A 16382-nucleotide genomic window follows, 5' to 3' on the forward strand; every position below is an offset into this window, starting at 1 on the left:
CCCATATCACAATTTCTGGAAACTGTCTCCAGATCTGAAAATGGATCAGCGAGGGATCGGATCGTGCAGAGATGTTTCTACCAGGCCTTGTGATTCATATGGTACCCCAACAAAGGTCCAGTGCGCTTGAAACAGAAAATTTTGGAAATTGGAAAAACAGACTAAGAAGAACAATGCTGAGAAGGAGACAAGACCAACATCCTAATGGAGGTGAAGAAAATGAGGTGAAGAATCACACTAAGAGAATACCAGAGCAAAGAAAGGAAAGAGAAGACAAATAAAGGCAAGGTTTATCTGCCCAAGATAAAGGAGGCTTTGCTTATTATTTATTTACTAATTTATATTAAGTATCATGTTTTTAAATAATAAAAATTTTAAATGTTGATTTTTTTAAAATATGATAATTATCTTGTCGTGTTTAATAATAACGATATTTAAATAAATACTGGACTTTTGAACAGGTAAAAATATGTTGTATAGGTCAAAACTTTCTGAAATAGTGTTATTCTATTAAAATTTTTAGATTAGTAAGCTAATTAAAAGAAAATCCACTCTTTGGTTCTCGTGTAGAAAGTTGTTAGTAATGCTTGTTTGGCTGCTTTTTGAAAGGCTTGGCATTTGTGTAAGATTAATTGTTTTCAGTTTGCTTTCGTTTGGAGTTGTAATTCTTTCTTAAACAGGATTTCTTCCTGTTTTGGTTGATTTTGATCAATGAAGGTTTTCTTTCATAAAAAAGAAGAAGAAGAAGAAGAAGCTTGGCATATAGGGCCAGTCTCACTTTGCAATAGAAATGATGAAGAAAAAGATCGAAAAGTAAAGCTACCAGACATTGATAATATGAGGGCATGAAATGGCTTGACCCCAAGAAATCCATAAAATGTATTTTCATAATTGTCATCATTTGTATATATTTTCATTATTGTATGTTGGTAATTAACATACAAAACGTTACCAACATATCCCAGTAAAAATAGATCATCAGAGGGACTGATATCAGCTATTCGAAACAAAAACATCCTCGAACATTTGTTTTCTTTGTACGAGGAGAGATTTTGCAAATGGTGGACCCAAGACCCGAGCAAAGAAGACGATAAAAGGGATGCCATGTTTGGAATCATTGAGTAAGAAGCAACCCCAGTTTCTTTGGATGATTGAACACATTGTATTTTCCCACTGCAGATCATTGAGGGAAAGTGGAAGTACAACTGAATCTGGTGTGTCAGTCCTTAGCATCAGTTTGATTTCCTCTTTGTATTTGTTCTTGTATCTATGGGATGACTTTCAACTCGTCAGAGACTGTCTTGTGAAAAACTTACAGTAATTATTAATGAATATTGTAATGAAAAAAATTAGAAAAAATATAAAATTTAATGTGGTTAAACAACGTCTCTACATTCATAAGAATAAAGAGTTTTATTTTTTATTATATCACAATAGGTTTATATTTATAATAAACCGTCCAAAAAACTTAGTCGTCTAAAATATTAATAATTTTTTATAATACTCTTCTACCTAACCCCAACCTGTAAATCATCCTTAAAAACAAAACATGAAATAAATCCTAAAAAAACAGATGTCATCATTCTGCTTCGATACACTCTATTCTGATTCTGTAAACCACAAACTACAACAGACTGTATTCCGGGTCATATCTATGATTCTAGTCCAGTGGATTTTACGAGTGATATGGGGAGACGATCTATATTTCACCCATCTGTTCTTAAAATGTCTCATCCACCAAGAAAACTATCCTGGATGGCAAATGGAATCGGTAGCAGTCTTGATGCTCTCTTCCTGAACACATTGAATCACAGCTTGCTGAGCATCGGCGGACTCTGTACTCCTCTGCTGTAAAGTACGTAATATGTGCTCAGAGAATGATGATCTTGCTCCTTATCTAGACATTTGCAATCTCGGAGTTTTTGCATTCATTTTACTCTTTCCCGCCCCTTATCTTGGAGTTTTTGCTCTTTTTGTAAATTATTTCCTAGCTCGAAAAGGATTCTACTACTTGCTTGAAAATAATACTAATCAAATCAATTTAGAACTCGGAACTCCTCAAGTCAGAGACCACGTTCTTCGAGGTTGAGTTGTTGTCTCCAAGGCTATTTCTGTCACATATAAAGCCTCTTAAATCTCGACTTTTCTTCTCCTTTTCCTTATAGGAAACTCTCCTTGCCCAGTTGCCACAAGAACACTGCCTCTATTTTCCAACTTATAGTAGCTGAAATTCCTTCTCCCACAAGGACTCCTTGCACAGACCTAGCAGCTGCCGATTCTTGGATGTTGTTCCTTTGCTGCTGATTTATGGTCTATCTGGATTCTCATTACCATAAGAACATTTGCTTGCTCTGTTGTTTATTGATTATTTCATATGCCTTTGAAATCTAATTATGAAGGTTTGTAATTTTAACATTTCTTTGTTTCTCTTTCCTCTTCTCACTCTCTTGTTTTTCATTACAGACAAGAGAGAGCCGAATCTTCATACTGAGATTCCAATAAAAAAAAATTGATTTTAGTATCAATGATTTTATCATAGAAAATGGAGTTCATTGATGGCAGTTTTATCTTGAAAATACATCAGAAAAAATATGTTTTTTATTCAAATTGACTTATAGTTTTTAAATAGAGTAGACGATGTTTTAGAGTTAAAAATGGATTTATTAAGATTTTTATGATGTTTTAAAAATATTTTTAAATAAAAAATATATTAAAACTTAGAATTTTAAAATTGAAAAAAATTATTACAGTGGACATTATATTACATGCTTATAGTACACTCGAAGACATAGTTTACCTAGAATCTTACCTGAAAAAAAAAGTCTTAGAAATTAGGTTACTAAGTTAATTCATATGTTATCAAATTAATCTTCAATTATTTTTATTAAAACATTGTTTTATTTTTAAAAAAATTTCTCCATGTTAATTCAATCATGTCTAGATTATGATTGATAACATCATTCCATTAACGGTAATATCTTTTTATAATTTAACTTTAAATTTATTTTAAATCAAACTTTAAAATACAAATTTTTCTAATTAACTTGTTAAAACAAGTTGGATCTAACCTATATACTCTTAAAACATTCTATGAAAATAAAATATACAAACTAAGTTTCAATCTTGTTGATGTTTGGTAGTGTGATAGTAGTTATTTTTCAAAGTATTTTTTATTTGGAAATATATTAAAATAATATTTTTTTATTTTAAAAAAAATTATTTTTAATATCAATAAATCAAAATAATTTAAAAAAATAAATAAAAATTAAATTTTAAGTAAACAGCATTGTAGCTGGTATGACAAACTCGTTATAAGTAAATAAACTATTATAGAAATCTCAAAATATATTCAGTAAATTAAGGGTGTGTTTCGGAGAGGTATCGTTTCACAAAATTTTTAATTTTTTTTAAAATTAATTTTCTGAAATATTTTTAAATTGTTTGATAACAAAAATAAATTTTAAAAAATAAAAAATATATATTATTTTAATATATTTTAAAATAAAAATACTTTTTTTAAAAAATTATTACGATATTAAACACAGTCGGAGACCCGAAATTAGTTTGGTTGCAATTTCAATGCCGTCGCAATGGAAATAAAAACGAGGCAAAAAATCACGTGCATCACACGTGACAAAAAGGCCAGTTTGTAAGAACAGTGCTTGCAGCTAGCTGTGACAGAGAAAATGGAGAAAGACTGCGAGACAGCGTAGGAGACCTGCTAAAATTCACTCTTGAATCCCAAGTTAACCAAACCCTAGAATTCAATCTCGGACTCTCCAAAGAGTTCTGCATTAACCTCCTAGAAGAAGACCCAAATGACGTGTCATGTAACTGTCCTGCAACGGGTAATGAAAAACAGTATAAAAAAAATTTCTGTGTTTTTTTTTTCAATTATTTGATTAAAGATTTGATTTTTATGCATAAATAATTAAATGGACTGCAGATTCTTTTGATGGGGTCGCTCAATATCCTTTGTATAAGCGTTTAGCTTTGTATCATTCTGTAAAGTGTGGTGCTTTATGGAGAACTTATGTGAAGATGATGTTTTGTGATGAAGATAGTAACTTGAAGTAGAAAGAAGAGAATTGGAATCAGTTGATTAAATAAAAGGGACTTGAATTGATAAATGTAAGCATTTTCTCATTGTTATTAAGTGTTTTTAATTAATATTGATTGGTGATTTAAGGGTTTTTCTGTCAGGTTTTGGAGGGTGTATTTTGTGAAATTCATGTTCAGGAACCTTACTTTTCACTCTTGAAAGGTGTTGTTTTTGTTTCTTTGATATGTGGTTTTTCCATGTTTTCATTTTTTTAATATATTACCTGCTGTTTATGTGGTTCAAGACATTTTCTTTTGTAACCTGGGGTTGTGTGTGTAGATGGGAGCAAAACAGTCGAAGGAAGGTGTGCTACTGGTGATTACATAATGTAGATGGTTTGCCATATGCTTCAAGTACATCATCATGAATATTTGCAAGTTTATGATTGTGCAACCTTTGAAGAACTCTCTGCAAGAAAGTGGATGAATGTCTTTATTTTCTTATATATTTTTGTAGCTTATATTCAGTTTTTTTTGCTATAGAATTGGGCTGGGAGATGTGATACTCGTAAACAAAACTGTGGTGAGATGAGCCCGCATTGTCGAGATATATTCATTCATTTATATTTTCAGTCTGGGCTATATACTTTTATCTGTTTCCTGAATGTTCACAGATACGCTTCATTTTTTAAGATGTTGCAAGCTGAGAGTCTCGAGAAAGTCCTTCCTGGAGTTAAAACTGTTGAAGAAGGTAAACCTAGTTCTGTGTTGATGTTTATGCTTTGCTGTCGAAATGATGTTCTCAGTTGAGACATAGCGAGGATGACTTGCTAGAATAAGCTGTCATACCTCGTAACTGCCTATAATGCTGGGAAAATTCAAGATTTTAGTTTGACTAGTTAGGGATAAGGAGTAGGGTTTCTGTTATTTGTGCACAACAGTTACTGGGTTGTAAACTTCTAAATATTTCGGTTTGCATTTGTGCAAGAATCTTTACATTACACTCTTTGCTCCAAGAAATCATTTTAAATCTGTATTGTTTGAAATGAGAGACTTGTTGAAAAAATTGTTACTGGTGATTGCGTTCTTGAATTTATAAGGTCTGAATTGTATAACAGGGCAAACCGGGTGTCAAGATTTATAGGAAATTATATGCAGAAGAAAAGGAAGTGTCTAATGGTGTCCTGGCAATCTGTGTTTCAAAACTGGCTGCCCAGCCATACCTTTCTCTGGCTAGCATACTGTTTGTGAGTTCTTCCTGACCCTTTTGATTCCTGTTTTCATGTGTGGGACTTAAGTTTAATTTTATAATGGAGATCTTTGGGATACAGATGTGACATAATATTTATCGTGTGGATCATGTTTTGAAATAGACATACCTGTAAAATGGCTTTTAGAGTTAAAAGTTCTGGTTATTTTGGTGTCTCTAATGCAGGGATTGAGTTATGGAGGTGTTCAAAGTCAACTGGGTACTGCAGGTACTGGTTGAACAGTTTCTAATTCCCTACCTATTCCAAGATCGACACTTCTCTCATCCTTCATTTTTCCATATAATCTGAATGTAAGATCATGGTACATAATGAATTGTTTCATGCCGTAAGCTATCTCAAGAGATTTTTTTTAGCTTTTTCTGGGCCCTATGATAAGAAATTGGGTTGCATTGAATTGATCTGTTCAAAATTTGGATTCAATAGAAAGTCATAGTAGAGAAAGCTCATAGCAGAATTTACTTATCTCTTAAAATGCAAACAATGACTATTCAAGGGAGAGTAATCATCTACCTTGTTTTTTCTTAATATCTGATATGTTAATCTAATCTATTTATCTTGTTCCAATTTAGTCATCCGTGAGAGAATTGTTTTGTACAAAGGGAACAATTTCTTGCTTGCTGGACTTAATATTCATGTTGCCTTTAGACCCCCCAAGTAGTGGCAACCAAGGTTGATTTTCAGCATTCTTTGTGGGTACATTTCCTAACTTTTTTTTCCTTTTTGTCAAACTGTCAAGGAAGCAGCTGTCTACTCAGTTCATTATATGTTTGAGCAGGTTTATGCATGCCAATTGTAGAATTGTTTCAAGCTTGATTTTGTAAATATATTGTGGTTCATGATTCTGAGGTTTTTTATTTATTGGCTTGAGATCAAAGGCAGTGCCTTGGCGAAGCATGCTGAAAGGAGCAGCGATAGATTTCAGTCCATTAACCGCTTGGGGCGTTCTTGGTGGAAGTGGTGAGTACCTTTTAGGATTTCAGTCCTTGAACTAGATTTCTTACTTCATTATTCTGTATGGAAGTTATCTTACAACTAACCGCTTTGCAAGACTTGTCATTCATTTCTAGATTTGTCACATCGCCCACTCACACTTAACAACCACTGTCACATACTGTACTGCTCTTGAGCCATGCTGCCGGTGCAAAGACTACCCCCCCCCCCCCCCCATTTACTTTCCAATTCCATTTGCAGTACTATGGTTCAATATTATATAGGATGTTGTGTTTTAAAGCCAAAGCATAAGTTTCTCTTGAGGAAATGAAGACGAAACCTCTTTGATATGCATTTGAAAACTCTTTCTGCAAATTATAAGGTCAAAGGTTCAAACTTTTTCCAACAACCAAACATCCATAAAACTCTTACTAAATGCGTCACCTATTATAAGAAAATGGATGTGTCTTGCAAGTTACATGGTTGTGCAGGGCTATGGTCCTTTGTTAAGGAATTGAGTTTCTCATGTCCAAAAAGAACACATGGACTTTTCTTTTGTTGGCCTTACCATTGCATGCTTGGTGACTATCTAATATATTATCATCACTTTTATCTTACTAAATTCCACAAAAAAAAGGCTTGCAATGGATGTCATAAATCGCTTAATAGCTGCTTCTTGCTGGCAAAACATTCATGCTGTTCCACAACACGGGGCTGTCTTTGGGATAAGGGTAGTTGATGGTTATGGAGCATGTTGATCTAAGGATGGAACGAGGGTATATTTATGCTATTGTAGTGATCCTTGTAACTTCATGTATACTTGCATTGATGGATAACATGCTAGGAAACAGAAAAACATGTACAGATTGAATAAGGGTTGGCTTAGGCTTAAAACATGCTAAATTTTCAAGAAAAACATGAAAGTTATGCTAATTGAGGCCTCCCTTTTCTTGTGGATAAAAGAACAAATTCCAAAAATCTGGAGAAGACATCCAAAAGAGAAGAATAAGAGAGAGAGCACGAAAGGCTATGTATAAGAGCACCTAAATCCCATTAAGACCCTATTCTATTCTATACTGTTCTCTGTACAATATCTTGGTACTCTGCTAAGTACTCCTAATCTGAGTGCATGTAACGATGGATTCCTCATGAAATCGATAGATTGGTGAATCCAATCAGCTATCAGAGTAGCTTGTTGTGAGATTTGCATGGTTTGTACAAGAGAGTGGAATTAACAAGTGACTTTCAGTGTTCTTAAATTGACTACTCAAAAGTGCCCATTTATTATTGAAAAGCATTTTCCATCGGATTATATTATTTGAGCTGAAAATTAAAAGAAGACATTCACAGAAATCAGTTGCTATAAGTCCCTCCACTCACTGACAAACAGTAAGGCAGGCAGTTCCACCATCTAGATTTTGAGGCACAGCCCTCCATTCCCAACTCTCTCGCAACCGGTTTACTGGTGCTAATGGTAGTTTTAGGAAAGCATGCATATAACTGTTTCTTTTAGTGCTAAAACCTATTATTGGATTGTAAATTTTGTCCTAAAAAACGTGTCCTGTAACAATGCAAATTCCGTTGGCTTTTTGCTGACACTGAACCTGACCCTGTTATCAATGCCCAAGTTTCAACTCACCCATTGTTTTTGTTCATTTCAGTTCATTTCACTCAAAGAAATGGAAGCATTAGTTTGCTTGAGGGGGCATTTCGACTGGCATCCTTGAACTATATACTGTCTCATAGTAATGCCTTAGCCCTACCCTCGCTTTCCTTTTGTGTCATTTCAGTTAATAGGATTTCTTGAACTACTCATGGAAGATGGTCACTTAAAGGGATTGAAGCATAGTTTGTGTGAGGGGGCATTCCTAGTGGTGTCCTTGATCTGTAAAATTGTCATCATGATAGCAACTTGAATACAAAGTTTTCAAAGAAATGATATCTTAATAGCAGTGCTCAGTTCCATCTTATGATACTGACTGGGACTTTAGAGATCATTGATCTTTATTGATGTTCAATCTCTGCTTGATTTAAAACTTGAATAGAAAGTATTTCTGAGCTTGGCTGGTCAGGGGCAATAATCGTTATGGCACTAGCATTGGTTTGGTGGTGTCTATGCACATCTTGATGTATCTTATGGGAAAGATATCATAGGTTTGCAATCATTCCTTAAGTAGCTATCACTCGGTAACATGTCCTGCCTCGTACTCACTTGTTCTTTGTTTATGTGACAGATGTATTTACATTAAAGTCGATAAGCAACCTATATAGAGTGTGACATGTCACAGTACAGGTTATTCAGGCAACCTGGAAGAATTTTTGAAAATTTTGATTGATGATGGCACCAAGATTGCATCAATATTATCTCAAGAGGGGCTGATCGCAGTCGGCAAGCGCTTGTGCATATTACAACTGTTAAATGAACCATCCTTGTCAACCCCTCCCTCCATTAACATTTAGTGTATGTAATTATCTTGGGGACAGTTGATGTTTTAAGGATTCTCAAAAGCATGCAACATACACCGGCTAAGGACAATTTATGTTTTCCCCTCACTTTGTTACTTCTCTCTAATTATCTGAATGGTCGTGCAGTTTGGATTTATTGCTTTAGTACTGTTGATATTTGAAGTTCTTCTATTGTCAATCTATTAGCCCCATATGTCTCCTGGTCTAGCATGAATGTCACTCAGTTTCTCATGAACACCGTTGGTGTCATGGTTCCATCAATTTCCTTTTGAACAAGGTTGATGTGGTTAAATCTCCTTGTGTTTGTAAGTGGTGTTCGTCCTCTTGTTTAAACTTAAATACGTAGTTGCTACGAGATTTCTAAAAGTTACAGAATGATGAGAGCTGCATGGAGAAGATTGCTAACACAAATACTAGGGTTTCATTGATCTGACACTGATGTTACCTGCTTTGCACTCCTCTTTTAGGTGCTTTAGGTAGTCTATCGTCGGTCAGTCTCTCCCGGGTCATTGTCGATGTTGAAGCAAATTACAGTTTACTTTTAGCAGCACTATCTCCAAATTGATCTGCTCTATCGTTTAGTTTCTGCAGACAAAAACGATTCAGAAAAAGAACTGATTGCTTTATCACAAAGCTTTTGATATTGTCCAGAGAACTTTCTGCATTTGCAGATGATAAATAACTGAACAGCTTTCGGCGATGCTTTTGAAATTACCTCTTTGCACGTTAAGCTCCTTTCCTTCTTTTTCAGTGGGAAGGCTAGAAATGCTGCAAGAGCTGTGGAAGTCTGATGCTTGTCAAGATAGAATATTCAGCTGGTAGGGCTTTGTGGTGGCTTTTTTTTCTCTTGAAATAAGAAAACATGGGCATACCAGACCATCTTCTTCCCAGTTACCTCATTTTGCACTGTTATTATAACCTTTAATCGCTTGTTTTTCTTTTGATTCAAGCGGGAGGCTTGATGAGTCTTAGCAATACAATGGGATGGCTATCTCCTATGATCATCAAGACGAAGTAAACAAGCTAAATCTACATAATAAAATTGAAATTGATGAATTAATGGAGGCATGTAACATCCTCCTACTAAAACTCTACTTTTCCTACTTTATAAATTATTAGAACATGCCCCCTGTTGGCTCATCAGTTTTCCCATCTAACATCATAATCACTATTATTAATGGTGGTGGTGGTGATCGTCGTCGTCGTCGTCATCTGTCTAGATTTTGTTCCTTGAGAATCAAAATCCAACAAGATAATTAAATAGTAATGAACGTAAGCAAAACACTAAACTCCCATCAGCACTTTATCCATGGAGGAGATTAATGCCTGTATGTTTGAGCTCATATGAGATTGAACTTTATAAAGGTTCCCTCGTACGTTTGAGGTCAGCTTTTGACTTTTGAGGACTTCTTTCTTATTTTTTTCCCTCACTTTTTTTCTTTCTTTTTTCAGTTAGACAGGGAGGGATACAAATCTACAAATTGTTAGATATGTAGAGTTCATCTTTGTGGATAAGTCAGTCAGTCAATCTGAGCCTTTATCATCATCTACTAATCGCACAACCATGAAGTCTACTGCTTAATTGAATCAATGAGAAATATTTACCAAAAGTATAGTATTTACTGCAGCACTAGAGAGAGTTTACTGTGTATTGCCTTGACGTTCATCAAGTTAACTAAGAAAACTAAACACCGGGTAAAATGGTTTTTTCCATGTGATTTATTTATTTTTATTTTTTTTGAATGGAGGTACAAATGTTTTTTTTTGTTTTTTTAGAAAAGTAAAATACTTTTATTATCCTTAAAAGAAAAAAAAATTCATAACATTAAGCGTTATCTAGTGGTCGATAATTCTCTTATGTAGTGTCTGTTGATTGCCCACAGCATCCTCTTCTTTCATTGAAAACGTGTGTTGACCTGTTATGGATGGATTATAATTGGAGCTGTTTTTTTTTCTTTCTTTTCTCTTTCTTCCCTAAAAATTCATGCTTGGCATTGAAAATTTTTGGTTGTTCCATTGGTAGTGAATATTTGAGTACCATTACTCATTATTTTTAATTTTTAATTTGTGTAATTGGCATTTTTGTAAGTTTTTTTTTTTCAATTGTGTCATTCAATCTAAATTTTTTATTTTTTATTTTTCACTGATTCTTCTTTTTTTTTCTTGCCTCTTTTGTGAACTTTTAATTATTTTCAATTTCATCCTTCAACTAAAATTTTAAATTTTAAATTTGTTATTTTTTTTAGATTTAATTCACATTCTCTTGGTGGTTACTTTAATTATTTTGTAAATTTGATTTTTTTTTTTAATTTATCCCTTCATTACAAAATTATTCATCATCAAATTTTTTTTTCAAATTAGATCCTTATTATTTTAATTGCTATATTTTTTTTAAATCCTTTTTTTGTTATTATTTTTTTTTATTTCAACCTTTAACATTTGATTTATTGAAATTTGAACTTCGTGGTTTTTTCAGGTTTGATTGTTGAAATCAAATGGCCCTCACGGGCTCACATCGGTTTTTTATTACTTATTTTCTTTTTCAATCTCATTACTCGACGTTGATTTTAAAAAAAAAATTGGCTTCATGCTTTTCTTTGTTTTTATTTTTATAGGGTTATCCCGATCTCATGATATGACTTGTGGGTTTGATAAGTTAATTTAAGTGGGCTCGCTTTTTTTTCTTTTAATTATTTTTTTCTATGATTGATTTTTTAATTTTATCTTTCAATATTTGATTTGTTATAGCACAGGTTAGCATCGGTTTTTTTATTTTGTTTTTTGTTTTTATTATTTAATATTAGTTTTTTTAAAAAAAACCAATATGCCTACCGTTGACTAAATATTTTTTTTCTCAAAAACAATTTACCCACTCAAGGCGAGCTGTTCTATAAAAAATTGCAAGATGAAAGTTCTGTGAGATACAATTGAAAAAATATTTTGTAGTATAAAAAATATGGAGCACAAACTTGCTATTTAAATTTATCAAAATTTCATTGTGGCAGACCAGCCAGCTTTACCCCCCTGCAATGAAAACTATGCTACTAGAAACTTTTCTTTTCTTTTCTTTTTTATGAAATAGATACTTTTCTATTAAAATATTGTTTTTGCAAGGTTGATCATTTCACACTCTAATTCTTTTTTCTTTTCTGTTTTTTTTTCTTATTTTTGAGATAGCTAGGAATATCCTAAAATAAACTTGCACGTCAATTGAAAATAAATCTTCCTTCTTGAGTAAGGACACTCTCTATTAAATTTTTATGAAGGTTAATTATAAAATTCAATTAAAAAATAAAATAAACCCCTATAGGCTGATATAAAACCTCACATGGATCGGTTTTATTTCAAATTATTTTGGAGATTAATCTAATTAAATTTAAATTAATCCAATTAAATTTAGATAATAATATTGTTAATTTCACTCAAAAAAACAAAATAATATCTTTCAACAAACTCAAGACTCATCAGGTTTAATAACTATACTCCAACCCTCAAAATTAAAGTGTAGTTTTTAATTTACATAAAATTCTTTGCAAATTGAATTTTATGTAAGCTATCAGGCATGTTTGGGAATATGATTGTAGTTGTTTTTTAAAGTGTTTTTCATGCTGAAATGCATTAAAATGATTTTTTTTTTATTTTTTAAAAATTATTTTTAAGATCAGCGCATCAAAACGATCCAAATTATATAAAAAATTTAATTTTTAATAAAAAAAATTAAATATTTTAAAAATACGAGTTTACCTGTATTTCCAAACACTCCATGAAAACACTTGCAGACAATGTGGGCTAGAATATCGTGGACCACATGAATGGAATCACCATAAAATTAAATCATATTTTTTTTAAGGAAAAAAAAAGACTTGAGGCAAAGACATATATGTACAGTTGCTCCAATGATTGGATGGAGAAACAGCAGCCTCACCGCTGTCCTCTTGTTTAATCATTTGTATGGAATAATATGCTTTTAGATACCATTTAATTTTGGTTTTATATATGCACCATTAAAACCTTCTTTTTTTTATATCCATTAATGGATTGTCAATAGTAATATAAGAAATATGTGTGATAGCTATGTTCTCCAAACAAGTCATTAAAAATTTCCTTTTTAATTCAAATTCTCCAAAAAAATAATATCAAATTAAACTAGTCTCGTAGCATTCAAGGTGTCTTAGGATACCAATCTAAGCACAGATTAACAAAAATGGATAAAGATAATTAATTAAGGCTTGTTTGGTTTTGTATTAGCTTGTGTATTTTTTAAAATGTTTTTTAAATTATTTTTTATTTAAAAATATATTAATTTAATTATTTTATATATTATTTGATGATTTTAATGGGTTAATATCAAAATAAAAAAATATTATTTTAATATATTTTTAATTAAAAAAAACTTATTACACTTTGTTACCAAACACACACTGACTTAGATTCGAAAATTTCCTTATTCCAAGCTTCCATATTATTCACATATCAAACATGATTTATTAATATTTGTTTATAAAAATAATTTAACTTGAATAATTTTTTTATAAATATATTTTTTACTATTGTAAAATAAAAGGAGAACATGATTTATTCATATATTAAGTTCATTTATTATATTTTATGCTGAGTTTTCATGTCAGTCGTCCTCTCTCTATCTCTCTTTTTCTATGTTTCTTTCTTTTTGCTTTATTTCATGCCTTTTTTTCTTACGTACAGTGATGCAAAAATGTTCTTGGCAGCTTTAATAACACTTCATCAAACTTTAATGGGGCTTGCAAGCTTTAACCTATAGTCGGGTCTAATTTATTTTTTTAAGTCTCTGCTACCTAACAATATATATTCCTGTGTGCTGACATGAACTTGCCTCTTTAATTAATTACTAATATGATTAATTATAAATATTCCACGAGCTTGGGTCATGGTCTAACACATGAATTTCAACAAAGCTGAGAAGGATTGAATTGACATAAAAACATTAAGAATTAAGAAGACTGTGAAAGAAACATTTTCATGTACTTGAATGTCTTTTTTGACTTCGGAAATTTAATGTTTAATTAATGTCTTAAAAAAAAGTGGATGATGCATGGTTGCTTAATGAATATTATAAGACAAGCCATGCTTAATTTTTTAATACAAATCTTGAAAGCAGTTTTTAATTAATTTCTTTTAAATGTGTTAGTCTGATTAGTATGATGTAGAGAATATATGTTTAATACAGCTTAAAATAAAAATAATATTAATTTATTATAAACTAGTTCGAAAATATCTTTTGTTTTTTAATTATAATTTAAGAAAAAATTATTTAAAATATTTTGTTACCCCACCCCTGCAATAAGTTAGCAGATGACCAGTACTGTTGGGAGGTTAAGTATTAATTTCTTCTACTTTTCCCTCCCGTAAACCTTAAATGATGGCAATTTGACCCAGGAGTGATTGTAGTGATTTTTCTTTTTTTAGTAATTTTTAAAAGTATATTTATCTTAAAAAATATTAAATTAATATTTTTTTAGTATTTTTCAATAATTTTAATGTGTTGATTTCAAAAATAAATAAAAAATTATTTTAATATATTTTCAAATAAAAAAATATTTTTGTAAAGCATTATGTACTGTTAGATAGTAATATAAATCATATATTAAGACCTCACTTAGTAGCTTAAATTTTTTGGTGAGATAATTTTTCGACATGATATCATAACTTTGTTAATCAAGCAGTTATGATTTCAAATTTCACCATCTCTATTCTATTTGTTAAAAATTTAGCGCATGGGTCACATCAATAAAATAAGAAAATCCAAATGATATTATATTATAAGCTAATTACCTTAAATAAAGACATTTTAATAGCTGCCATTAGTCTTGGCAAAATGAAGAGTAGTTAGTTTAGTCTACTAATATACTAATAAAAGTTGGAGCTCTACAAGCTAGTATGACCTAATTCTACAATAATATTTAATTGGTCAAAGAATTGTAGTGCTCAAGTTCAAGCTCCTCAATTTTCCTAAGCCAATAATTAAGAAAAAGGTAGATGCATCCATGTAGAATTAATGGGAATTAACATTTTTTTTCTTTTATATATATATTACGTCATGCTGAGCATGAATATTCATCATCATTATCAGTATACTATATATAATCAATATATAGTAATCACAATAATTATGTTAATAATTCTCACAGTATTAATGATATATAATTGGCAAAAGGTGCAAAAAGTTTTTGGCAAATGAAAGACTTTTGAGTATGATCAGTTGATTTAATTAGTTAAAATCAAATCGCATTAAAGTCACAATTATTTAGTCTATTTTTCAAGTGCTACTACTTTTATCATAATCTTCTTGTTTGTGCTAACTGAAAAAAATTATTCTTTGTTATTTTCCCTTTAACACTACTCAGTTGCTATTTAACAATTATGAGATTCCATAGGGATATTTTATTTCTGAGAATAAATGTCTTATTCCTTGCCAAAACCATCCATGATTGCTAACTACTGAGATGATACTGACCTAATTAATATTTTCCCGGCTGCCCTTATTAATAATTAGTTTTTTTGTTCATTGATTAGCATTTCAAAATAAAAAAATACAGATAAAAAAAAATAGAAATGCATTCTGCAGTGGGGATGTTGTTTTGAGATGATACTTCAGCAAGCTTGTTGTGAAGATCATGATCTCACAGATTGTATTCTGCTTTCTCTATGTTGTTGTTGGGTTGCCTTTTGAATTTCTAGTAGTTTCGTTGAGTTTTGCTGCTGTGGGAGTTTCTGAAGTTTCCTGTTTTGCTAACATGGTTCTAGACCTTTACTTCTGTCTAGTTTCAACTTCTGTTTTCTTTATCTCGATAGTTTAATTAGGTTAGGTTAAAGCTGTTTGATATGATTAGAGTTGTTTTTTAGGTTTTGCTCTAATTTTGTATGCTAACTTTCTATCTCCTTGCCTACTTTGGCTATAATATATGCCTTATAAAAAATAAAAATAATATAGCTTTATGCTAAGCTTAATTATTACTATTATGGTGGCCAAATTGGACCACTAGACTAGCAAAATAGGTTATTGGAACAAGGAAGTTGCTTGCTCAGTTGGTATGACTAAAAAGTGTCAACTTGCACATTTAATTAGCAGTCATCTCTAGTGGTAAAAATTTGGGATTAAAGGATTTGCTTCCCTTGTGATCTCAGATTCGAGCCCTGTAGTTGCTAATATGATGGTCATTAGAGGTTTACATGGTCGTTAACTTCAGGGCCCGTGAGATTAGTCGACGTACACGCAAACTGGCTCGGATACTCATGTTAATAAAAAATAATAATAAATAAATAAATTAGCAGTCCTCTATCAAAATATAAAGCTGTACCTGGCCAAAAGTTTCTGGTAAAAATTTTGTCTAATTTCTTGTTGGACGCTATGATTTTTCCACCACAAAACATCTTTATAATTTCTGAAAAGTTCTGAAGTTTTCATCAGGAGATCGCATCATTTGAAGGTAAATAGTAGAATAGTTTGATGTTCTTAACAATATTATATTAAAGTCATGTAATGTTTCTTGTACTCTACCCATAGGCCATGAACAAAACAATATAATTGTGTTCAGATACTAAGGAACAAGAATTTTAACCTTAATTTCTAATGATAACATAGAGGTTGCATAGGTAAACCATGCACCTAGTAATCACCATAGAGTTTAGCTTAAA

At 31.5% G+C, this 16382-nt stretch overlaps 1 protein-coding gene across 33 annotated transcripts; it reads left to right on the forward strand.

The window, feature by feature from the left end:
* The first annotated feature begins 3619 nt into the window (after positions 1-3619).
* Positions 3620-8844, forward strand: LOC18106874 (uncharacterized). 33 transcript variants are annotated; one of them, XM_052448217.1, is made up of 11 exons: positions 3621-3848; positions 3947-4131; positions 4204-4264; positions 4382-4455; positions 4585-4624; positions 4716-4792; positions 5160-5288; positions 5477-5519; positions 6188-6269; positions 6880-7018; positions 7904-8844. In XM_052448217.1, the coding sequence occupies exons 4-10, from the start codon at positions 4435-4437 to the stop codon at positions 6998-7000; spliced, it is 513 nt and encodes a 170-aa protein (XP_052304177.1). In that variant the 5' UTR covers positions 3621-3848; positions 3947-4131; positions 4204-4264; positions 4382-4434; the 3' UTR covers positions 7001-7018; positions 7904-8844. The 33 variants fall into 33 exon arrangements, 13 of the variants coding, with proteins under 13 accessions (XP_052304178.1, XP_052304180.1, XP_052304177.1 ...); XR_008057675.1 differs by lacking the exon at positions 4204-4264 and having other exon boundaries at positions 3622-3848; positions 7904-8396; positions 8477-8844; XR_008057676.1 differs by lacking the exon at positions 4204-4264 and having other exon boundaries at positions 3622-3848; positions 7904-7987; positions 8477-8844.
* Positions 8845-16382: the final 7538 nt, after the last annotated feature.

The sequence above is a fragment of the Populus trichocarpa genome, chromosome 17 (assembly GCF_000002775.5).
Source record: "Populus trichocarpa isolate Nisqually-1 chromosome 17, P.trichocarpa_v4.1, whole genome shotgun sequence".
In the NCBI taxonomy this organism is placed as follows: Eukaryota; Viridiplantae; Streptophyta; class Magnoliopsida; order Malpighiales; family Salicaceae; genus Populus; species Populus trichocarpa.

Bases quoted from the DNA above. Each gene is read 5' to 3' on its own strand.
- LOC18106874 (XM_052448218.1), top strand. From the start codon at position 4,435: ATGGTTTGCCATATGCTTCAA. The intron at 4,456-4,584 runs GTACATCATCAT...TTTTTGCTATAG, and splicing joins TGGTTTGCCATATGCTTCAA to AATTGGGCTGGGAGATGTGA. The intron at 5,520-6,187 runs GTACTGGTTGAA...TTGAGATCAAAG, and splicing joins AAGTCAACTGGGTACTGCAG to GCAGTGCCTTGGCGAAGCAT.